Below are 12,015 nucleotides of genomic sequence, written 5' to 3'. Positions count from 1 at the left end.
AATATAGAAACCATGTGTTTGTTCCAGCTGTAGTCAGTCACAGACCAATATAGAAACCATGTGTTTGTTCCAGCTGTAGTCAGTCACAGACCAATATAGAAACCATGTGTTTGTTCCAGCTGTAGTCAGTCACAGACCAATATAGAAACCATGTGTTTGTTCCAGCTGTAGTCAGTCACAGACCAATATAGAAACCATGTGTTTGTTCCAGCTGTAGTCAGTCACAGACCAATATAGAAACCATGTGTTTGTTCCAGCTGTAGTCAGTCACAGACCAATATAGAAACCATGTGTTTGTTCCAGCTGTAGTCAGTCACAGACCAATATAGAAACCATGTGTTTGTTCCAGCTGTAGTCAGTCACAGACCAATATAGAAACCATGTGTTTGTTCCAGCTGTAGTCAGTCACAGACCAATATAGAAACCATGTGTTTGTTCCAGCTGTGGTCAGTCACAGTGTGCCTACCTGGCTCCTAGGCTTCTGGAAATAAATACTTCCCTTTTTGACAAATCTGTCTTCTCTCCTTCGACAGTGACAAGGGTCCAGGGAGTCCAGGGAGGGGCAGATATTGCCATGATCCCTCTTCAATTTCACAGAGGCCAGGAACCGGGTCACTACATACTATCCACAGCCTATGATGGATAGGTGGGATTCATTTCCGGACTGACCGGGGATGCATTCCAAATGGCACCCTATTCCCCATTGAGTGCACTCCTTTAGACCAGAGCCCTGGTCAAAAGTAGTGAGCTTTAGTCAAAGTAGTGCACTATATAGGGAACGGGGTGCCATTTTGGATGCATTACAGGGTCTAACCAAGCAGGAAGCATCCATGGCCATGCAGTCTGAAATGCAGGCTGAGCTCGGCAGAGACAGGGATGGAGCTGTAGTAGTAACACCTGAGCTTAGCAGAGACAGGGATGGAGCTGTAGTAGTAACACCTGAGCTCAGCAGAGACAGGGATGGAGCTGTAGTAGTAACACCTGAGCTTAGCAGAGACAGGGATGGAGCTGTAGTAGTAACACCTGAGCTTAGCAGAGACAGGGATGGAGCTGTAGTAGTAACACCTGAGCTCAGCAGAGACAGGGATGGAGCTGTAGTAGTAACACCTGAGCTCAGCAGAGACAGGGATGGAGCTGTAGTAGTAACACCTGAGCTTAGCAGAGACAGGGATGGAGCTGTAGTAGTAACACCTGAGCTTAGCAGAGACAGGGATGGAGCTGTAGTAGTAACACCTGAGCTCAGCAGAGACAGGGATGGAGCTGTAGTAGTAACACCTGAGCTCGGCAGAGACAGGGATGGAGCTGTAGTAGTAACACCTGAGCTCGGCAGAGACAGGGATGGAGCTGTAGTAGTAACACCTGAGCTTAGCAGAGACAGGGATGGAGCTGTAGTAGTAACACCTGAGCTCAGCAGAGACAGGGATGGAGCTGTAGTAGTAACACCTGAGCTCGGCAGAGACCGGGATGGAGCTGTAGTAGTAACACCTGAGCTCGGCAGAGACAGGGATGGAGCTGTAGTAGTAACACCTGAGCTCGGCAGAGACAGGGATGGAGCTGTAGTAGTAACACCTGAGCTTAGCAGAGACAGGGATGGAGCTGTAGTAGTAACACCTGAGCTCGGCAGAGACAGGGATGGAGCTGTAGTAGTAACACCTGAGCTCGGCAGAGACAGGGATGGAGCTGTAGTAGTAACACCTGAGCTTAGCAGAGACAGGGATGGAGCTGTAGTAGTAACACCTGAGCTTAGCAGAGACAGGGATGGAGCTGTAGTAGTAACACCTGAGCTTAGCAGAGACAGGGATGGAGCTGTAGTAGTAACACCTGAGCTTAGCAGAGACAGGGATGGAGCTGTAGTAGTAACACCTGAGCTCGGCAGAGACAGGGATGGAGCTGTAGTAGTAACACCTGAGCTCGGCAGAGACAGGGATTTAGCTGTAGTAGTAACACCTGAGCTTGGCAGAGACAGGGATGGAGCTGTAGTAGTAACACCTGAGCTCGGCAGAGACAGGGATGGAGCTGTAGTAGTAACACCTGAGCTCGGCAGAGACAGGGATGGAGCTGTAGTAGTAACACCTGAGCTCGGCAGAGACAGGGATGGAGCTGTAGTAGTAACACCTGAGCTTAGCAGAGACAGGGATGGAGCTGTAGTAGTAACACCTGAGCTTAGCAGAGACAGGGATGGAGCTGTAGTAGTAACACCTGAGCTCGGCAGAGACAGGGATGGAGCTGTAGTAGTAACACCTGAGCTTAGCAGAGACAGGGATGGAGCTGTAGTAGTAACACCTGAGCTTAGCAGAGACAGGGATGGAGCTGTAGTAGTAACACCTGAGCTCGGCAGAGACAGGGATGGAGCTGTAGTAGTAACACCTGAGCTCGGCAGAGACAGGGATGGAGCTGTAGTAGTAACACCTGAGCTCAGCAGAGACAGGGATGGAGCTGTAGTAGTAACACCTGAGCTCAGCAGAGACAGGGATGGAGCTGTAGTAGTAACACCTGAGCTCAGCAGAGACAGGGATGGAGCTGTAGTAGTAACACTGACTCTCACCCTGCAGAGGTGGATTTCATTTAAATGAACTGGGTAGCAACAGTATACAACAACATGTACATTGGGGTACCAGACTATAGCGCTTAAATGCATTCATTAAAACACTTGTTTGCAAAGTGGTTTTCGACAGGTTCATGTATTACAACTTTTAGCATTTGATTTCGATTGCCAAAGTTCCTGATGGGAAGAGGTTGTATATCCTGGACTAGTCAGCATTTCACTGTTAGTCTACACCTGTTGTTTACCAAGCATGTGACAAATACATTTGATTTGACCAGTCCATTGGTTCCATTGTGACAGGAAAGCTCAATCAAACTCTGTTCAAATCAAAGAAATAAACTTGCTGTGACTAAAGTATAGTATAATATAATATAGTATAATACAATGGAACAAATGCAATAGTCCAGGAAATGCAAACCCTTACCATCTGGTATCCTTCTGATCTAGAAGATTACACAACTAATGTATCCCCACCATGTCTAACTGATAAAAGCACAGTAACTGCAGTCATCTGTGGTATTTTGGGCACAGTAATTCCAGAATAACTGTAGAGTACTGCAGTGTATTGCAGTTATACTGCACTCTGACTACAATTATACTACAGTGTACTGCAGTTATACTGCACTCTGACTACAATTATACTACAGTGTACTGCAGTTATACTGCACTCTGACTACAATTATACTACAGTGTACTGCAGTAACACTGCACTCTGACTACAATTATACTAACGTGTACTGCAGTTATATTGCACACTGACTGCAATATTTTTTCGTAAGGGACTGACTGACCTTGGCTACTGTATTCCTCCTGGGAGCTGAGCAGACTGAGGGTTAGGGTTAGGTCTGACTGACCTGGGCTACTGTATTCCTCCTGGGAGCTGAGCAGACTGAGGGTTAGGTCTGTCTGACTGACTGACCTTGGCTACTGTATTCCTCCTGGGAGCTGAGCAGACTGAGGGTTAGGGTTAGGTCTGACTGACCTGGGCTACTGTATTCCTCCTGGGAGCTGAGCAGACTGAGGGTTAGGTCTGTCTGACTGACTGACCTTGGCTACTGTATTCCTCCTGGGAGCTGAGCAGACTGAGGGCAGACAGGTGATGGTTGGAGAACGATGCTGGCCAGTCAGGAGTCAACATCCCTTCACCGTGGTCATGTCTGTGTCGAAGCTGTGGCCGTGAACTTAGCAGTGACGAGCTGTCCGGTTTCATTCTCAACACTGCTGCGTATGACACTTGCCTCCATGCTACAGTTGTGAAAAAATCTGCAACACAGAAGGAGGGAATATGAAGTGAGTTACATTTGAATGGCTTATTTATCGGACACTGTGCAACATACAGGATATATTTTTCTAAAACTTTTTTTTGTTTTTTGTCACCCTGATCAGTTTCACCTGTCCTTGTTATTGTCTCCCCCCCTCCAGTTGTCACCCATTGTCACGATCGTGTGGCGGATTGACGGACCAAAACGCAGCATTTGGAAAATAAGCCATCTTCTTTTATTTTAAAGACGACGAAAAATAAACACGAAACACTTAATACAAACTAACAAAACAACAAACGATCGTGAAGCTACTAAACGATGTGCACACACTGGCTACAAACGTATCACATAGACAATTACCCACATCACATGAAAGCCTATGGCTACCCTAAATATGGCTCCCAATCAGTCTCTAATTGGGAACTCATTCAGGCAACCATAGACTCTCCTAAACAACTAAACCAACATAGACAACGCTAGACACATGCACTACACACAAACCCATACAATACACCAACACCCCCTTTACCATATAATCACCCAAAACCGACAAAACACAAACATTCCCCATGTCACACCCTGACCTAACTAAAATAATAAAGAAAACAAAGAATACTAAGGCCAGGGCGTGACACCCATCTTCCCCATCTTCCCCAGTGTATTTATCCCCGTGTTTCCTGTCTCTCTGTACCAGTGTATTTATCTCTGTGTTTCCTGTCTCTCTGTACCAGTGTATTTATCCCTGTGTTTCCTTTCTCTCTGTACCAGTGTATTTATCCCTGTGTTTCCTGTCTCTCTGTGCCAGTGTATTTATCCCTGTGTTTCCTGTCTCTCTGTACCAGTGTATTTATCCCTGTGTTTCCTGTCTCCCTGTACCAGTGTATTTATCCCTGTGTTTCCTGTCTCTCTGTACCAGTGTATTTATCCCTGTGTTTCCTGTCTCTCTGTACCAGTGTATTTATCCCTGTGTTTCCTGTCTCTCTGTACCAGTGTATTTATCCCCGTGTTTCCTGTCTCTCTGTGCCAGTGTATTTATCCCTGTGTTTCCTGTCTCTCTGTGCCAGTTTGTCTTGTATGTTCCAAGTCAACCAGCATGTTTTTCCCGTGCGCCAGCATTTCCTATTCTCTTTTTCAAGTCCTCCCGGTTTTGACCCATAACTGTTTTCTGGACTTTACCCGCCTGCCTGCCCTGACTTCAAGCCTGCCCTGACTTCAAGCCTGCCTGACCATTCTGCTTGCCCTGACTTCAAGCCTGCCTGACCATTCTGCTTGCCCTGACTTCAAGCCTGCCTGACCATTCTGCTTGCCCTGACTTCAAGCCTGCCTGACCATTCTGCCTGCCCTGACTTCAAGCCTGCCTGACCATTCTGCTTGCCCTGACTTCAAGCCTGCCTGACCATTCTGCTTGCCCTGACTTCAAGCCTGCCTGACCATTCTGCTTGCCCTGACTTCAAGCCTGCCTGACCATTCTGCTTGCCCTGACTTCAAGCCTGCCTGACCATTCTGCTTGCCCTGACTTCAAGCCTGCCTGACCATTCTGCCTGCCCTGACTTCAAGCCTGCCTGACCATTCTGCCTGCCCTGACTTCAAGCCTGCCCTGACTTCAAGCCTGCCTGACTTCAAGCCTGCCCTGACTTCAAGCCTGCCCTGACTTCAAGCCTGCCCTGACTTCAAGCCTGCCCTGACTTCAAGCCTGCCCTGACTTCAAGCCTGCCCTGACTTCAAGCCTGCCCTGACTTCAAGCCTGCCCTGACTTCAAGCCTGCCCTGACTTCAAGCCTGCCCTGACCATTCTGCCTGCCCTGACTTCAAGCCTGCCCTGACTTCAAGCCTGCCCTGACTTCAAGCCTGCCTGCCCTGACTTCAAGCCTGCCTTACTCTACCTCCTGGACTATGAACTGCTTTTCCCTGTCCACAACCATTTTTTTGCCATTTTTGGATATAATAAATATCAAAGACTCCAACCATCTGCCTCGTGTGCCTGCATCTGGGTCTGGCCTTGTGGGTTGTATAACAGCATGTATCCATTTGAAGTGTAAACTACAGATGTCCGGCCTATCCAATCATTTCTTTACATGATGTTTCCATGTTGTGCCTCAGCTCACTTGGTCGTCCAAATATTACTTTAAAAACAGAGAATACCAAAGTATGATATTTATCAAAGCCTCATTAAATGATTAAAACTATTTATAAAATGTCTGGCTGGTGCAATAAAAAGTCTTCGGGGAAGGATGGACAACTGACTAGATCATATCGTCAAAATGTTGTTGATACCTTGTGGGCACAACTAGCAGTAAGTAGATATTACTTTATTTCTCTAGAGAGATTGACAACTGTCATAAAATAATTGTAGAACTTCTATCCCAGGTAGACGGGGATAGCTAAATGTAATGTTTCATGGAGAGACATTCTGTAATGATCTCCAGGGCACAGCACATCTCTCCTCCACCAGTCACATCTCTCCTACAAAAGTCACATCTCTCCTCCACCAGTCACATCTCTCCTACAAAAGTCACATCTCTCCTCCAACAGTCACATCTCTCCTCCAACAGTCACATCTCTCCTCCAACAGACACATCACCAGTCACATCTCTCCTCCACCAGTCACATCTCTCCTCGAACAGTTACATCTCTCCTCCACCAGTCACACCTCTCTTCCACCAGTCACACCTCTCTTCCACCAGTCACACCTCTCCTCCACCAGTCACACCTCTCCTCCACCAGTCACACCTCTCCTCCACCAGTCACACCTCTCCTCCACCAGTCACATCTCTCCTCCACCAGTCACATCTCTTCTCCACCAGTCACATCTCTCCTCCACCAGTCACATCACCAGTCACATCTCTCCTCCACAGCACATCTCTCCTCCACCAGTCATATCTCTCCTCCACCAGTCACATCTCTCCTCCACCAGTCACATCTCTCCTCCACCAGTCACATCTCTCCTCCACCAGTCACATCTCTCCTCCAGCAGTCACATCTCTCCTCCAGCAGTCACATCTCTCCTCCAGCAGTCACATCTCTCCTCCACCAGTCACATCTCTCCTCCACCAGTCACATCTCTCCTCCACCAGTCACATCTCTCCTCCACAGCACATCTCTCCTCCACCAGTCACATCTCTCCTCCACCAGTCACATCTCTCCTCCACCAGTCACATCTCTCCTCCACCAGTCACATCTCTCCTCCACCAGTCACATCTCTCCTCCACCAGTCACATCTCTCCTCCACCAGTCACATCTCTCCTCCACCAGTCACATCTCTCCTCCACCAGTCACATCTCTCCTCCAACAGTCACATCTCTCCTCCACCAGTCACATCTCTCCTCCACCAGTCACATCTCTCGACCAACAGTCACATCACCAGTCACATCTCTCCTCCACCAGTCACATCTCTCCTCCAGCAGTCACATCTCTCCTCCACCAGTCACATCTCTTCTCCACCAGTCACATCTCTTCTCCACCAGTCACATCTCTTCTCCACCAGTCACATCTCTCAAAATGTATGTATTTATATGGCCCTTCGTACATCAGCTAATATCTCGAAGTGCTGTACAGAAACCCAGCCTAAAACCCCAAACAGCTAGTAATGCAGGTGTAGAAGCACGGTGGCTAGGAAAAACTCTCTAGAAAGGCCAAAACCTAGGAAGAAACCTAGAGAGGAACCAGGCTATGAGGGGTGGGCCAGTCCTCTTCTGGCTGTGCCGGGTGGAGATTATAACAGAACATGGACAAGATGTTCAAATGTTCATAAATGACCAGCATGGTCAAATAATAATAATCACAGTAGTTGTCGAGGGTGCAGCAAGTCAGCACCTCAGGAGTAAATGTCAGTTGACTTTTCATAACCGATCACATTGTGACGAGAGACACCACAACCCTATATATAAAAAGAGACCTAAGACAACAACCCATCATGGTAGCAACACATCATGACAACACAACATGGTAGCAACACAACATGGTAGCAACACAACATGGTAGCAACACAACATGGTAGCAACACAACATGGTAGCAACACAACATGGTAGCAACACAACATGGTAACAACACAACATGGTAGCAACACAACATGGTAACAACACAACATGGTAACAACACAACATGGTAATAACACAACATGGTAACAACACAACATGGTAGCAACACAACATGGTAGCAACACAACATGGTAGCAACACAACATGGTAACAACACAACATGGTAACAACACAACATGGTAACAACACAACATGGTAACAACATGGTAGCAACACAACATGGTAACAACATGGTAGCAACACAACATGGTAACAACACAACATGGTAACAACACAACATGGTAACAACACCACATGGTAACAACACCACATGGTAACAACACCACATGGTAACAACACCACATGGTAACAACACCACATGGTAACAACACCACATGGTAACAACACCACATGGTAACTACACCACATGGTAACTACACAACATGGTAACTACACAACATGGTAACTACACAACATGGTAACTACACAACATGGTAACTACACAACATGGTAACTACACAACATGGTAGCAACACAACATGACAACCCATCATGGTAGCAACACAACATGGTAACAACACAACATGGTAACAACACATGGTAGCAACACAACATGGTAGCAACACAACATGGTAACAACACAACATGGTAGCAACACAACATGGTAGCAACACCACCTGACAACCCATCATGGTAACAACACCACATGACAACCCATCATGGTAACAACACATCATGGTAGCAACACAACATGACAACACATCATGGTAGCAACACAACATGACAACCCATCATGGTAGCAACACCACCTGACAACCCATCATGGTAACAACACAACATGGTAGCAACACCACCTGACAACCCATCATGTTAGCAACACAACATGACAACCCATCATGGTAGCAACAACACATGACAACCCATCATGGTAACAACACATCATGGTAGCAACACCACCTGACAACCCATCATGTTAGCAACACAACATGACAACCCATCATGGTAGCAACAACACATGACAACCCATCATGGTAACAACACCACATGACAACCCATCATGGTAACAACACATCATGGTAGCAACACCACATGGTAACAACACAACATGGTAACAACACAACATGGTAACAACACAACATGACAACACAACATGGTAGCAACACAACATGGTAACAACACAACATGGTAGCAACACCACATGGTAGCAACACCACATGGTAGCAACACCACATGGTAGCAACACCACATGGTAGCAACACCACATGGTAGCAACACCACATGGTAGCAACACCACATGGTAACAACACAACATGACAACCCATTATGGTAGCAACTCAACATGGTAACAACACAACATGACAACACATCATGGTAGCAACACCACATGGTAACAACACAACATGGTAGCAACACCACATGGTAACAACACAACATGGTAACAACACAACATGGTAACAACACATCATGGTAGCAACACAACATGGTAACAACACAACATGGTAACAACACCACATGACAACCCATCATGGTAGCAACAACACATGACAACACCACATGACAACACAACATGGTAACAACACAACATGGTAACAACACCACATGGTAACAACACCACATGGTAACAACACCACATGGTAACAACACCACATGGTAACAACACCACATGGTAACAACACCACATGGTAACAACACCACATGGTAACAACACAACATGGTAACAACACAACATGACAACCCATCATGGTAGCAACACCACCTGACAACCCATCATGGTAGCAACACAACATGGTAACACATCATGGTAGCAACACATCATGGTAGCTACACAACATGGTAACAACACAACATGGTAACAACACAACATGGTAACAACACAACATGGTAACAACACAACATGGTAACAACACAACATGGTAGCAACACAACATGGTAACAACACAACATGGTAGCAACACAACATGGTAACACATCATGGTAGCAACACATCATGGTAGCAACACAACATGGTAACAACACATCATGGTAGCAACACAACATGGTAGCAACACAACATGGTAGCAACACAACATGGTAACACATCATGGTAGCAACACAACATGGTAACAACACAACATGGTAACAACACAACATGGTAACAACACAACATGGTAACAACACAACATGGTAGCACAACATGGTAGCAACACAACATGGTAGCAACACAACATGGTAGCAACACAACATGGTAACAACACAACATGGTAACAACACAACATGGTAACAACACAACATGGTAACAACACAACATGGTAACAACACAACATGGTAACAACACAACATGGTAACAACACAACATGGTAGCAACACAACATGGTAACACATCATGGTAGCAACACCACATGGTAACACAACATGGTAGTAACACAACATGGTAACACATCATGGTAGCAACACAACATGGTAGCAACACAACATGGTAGCAACACAACATGGTAACACATCATGGTAGTAACACAACATGGTAACACATCATGGTAGCAACACAACATGGTAACACAACATGGTAACACAACATGGTAACAACACAACATGGTAACACAACATGGTAGCAACACAACATGGTAACAACACAACATGGTAACAACACAACATGGTAACAACACAACATGGTAACAACACATCATGGTAGCAACACAGCATGGTAACAACACAGCATGGTAGCAACACAACATGGTAACAACACAACATGGTAACAACACAACATGGTAGCAACACAACATGGTAACAACACAACATGGTAGCAACACAACATGGTAACAACACAACATGGTAACAACACAACATGGTAGCAACACAACATGGTAACAACACAACATGGTAGCAACACAACATGGTAGCAACACAACATGGTAACAACACAACATGGTAACAACACAACATGGTAGCAACACAACATGGTAACAACACAACATGGTAGCAACACAACATGGTAACAACACAACATGGTAACAACACCACATGGTAACAACACCACATGGTAACAACACCACATGGTAGCAACACAACATGGTAGCAACACAGCATCATAGCACAGCAGTATCAGCACACCTCGAGTCCAACCATACTCCACTTGAACAACACAATCAAATAAATCATGGTTCACCAGAAGAGATATACAGAAAACCTTAATAATGAATTAAGTCAAGGATTGTGTTGATAATTGAATTAATCGAATGACACATCAATAAAGAAAAACAAAACATGGCACTATGTTTGTATGAGTTGAAAAAATATCCTATTTAATAAATATGACATTTAGAAAAACACATTTAACCAAAGCAACGTACAGTCATGTGTGCATCTGTCACGATCGTGTGGAGGATTGACGGACCAAAACGCAGCTTTAGGAAAATAAGCCATCTCCTTTTTATTAACGAAGAAGGCAAACGAAACAAAAACACTTAACACTAAACAAAACAAGAAAACGATCGTGAAGCTAAACAACGATGTGCACACACTGGCTACAAACGTATCACATAGACAATTACCCACATCACATGAAAGCCTATGGCTACCCTAAATATGGCTCCCAATCAGAGACAACAGAAATCAGCTGTCTCTAATTGGGAACTCATTCAGGCAACCATAGACTCTCCTAAACAACTAAACCAACATAGACAACGCTAGACACATGCACTACACACAAACCCATACAATACACCCAACACCCCCTTTACCATATAATCACCCAAAACCGACAAAACACAAACATTCCCCATGTCACACCCTGACCTAACTAAAATAATAAAGAAAACAAAGAATACTAAGGCCAGGGCGTGACAGCATCCATGTTACCTAGAGGTAGTCCCAGGAATTGAACCCACTATCCTGGTTTTGCAAACATCATGCTCCACCACACTACAGAGGATAACATGAACTGCAAATGATACAAATCTAATGATATTGCATGCAGGCAGAATATCTAATCAAAGTGACTGAAAGGTTGATCAGACTGTCTAATCAAAGTGACTGAAACGTTGATCAGACTGTCTAATCAAAGTGACTGAAACGTTGATCAGACTGTCTAATCAAACTGACTGAAACGTTGATCAGACTGTCTAATCAAAGTGACTGAAACGTTGATCAGACTGTCTAATCAAACTGACTGAAACGTTGATCAGACTGTCTAATCAAACTGACTGAAAGGTTGATC

General features: G+C 45.3%; 1 protein-coding gene across 3 annotated transcripts in view; it reads right to left on the bottom strand.

The window, feature by feature from the left end:
• LOC129831624 (contactin-5-like) overlaps positions 1-12,015 on the bottom strand; it is an 804,231-nt gene that overhangs the window by 466,073 nt on the left and 326,143 nt on the right. For 2 of the 3 annotated variants that reach the window (XM_055894962.1, XM_055894963.1), the window contains one exon: positions 3,593-3,808. In XM_055894962.1, coding sequence (XP_055750937.1) covers positions 3,593-3,808 — 216 coding nt within the window. Of the gene's footprint in view, positions 1-3,336; positions 3,442-3,592; positions 3,809-12,015 lie in introns of those variants that run through there. The other variant, XM_055894964.1, reaches the window with a different exon arrangement.

The sequence above is a fragment of the Salvelinus fontinalis genome, chromosome 33, assembly GCF_029448725.1.
Source record: "Salvelinus fontinalis isolate EN_2023a chromosome 33, ASM2944872v1, whole genome shotgun sequence".
NCBI lineage: Eukaryota > Metazoa > Chordata > Actinopteri > Salmoniformes > Salmonidae > Salvelinus > Salvelinus fontinalis.
This window is presented reverse-complemented; position numbering and strand designations above follow the sequence as displayed.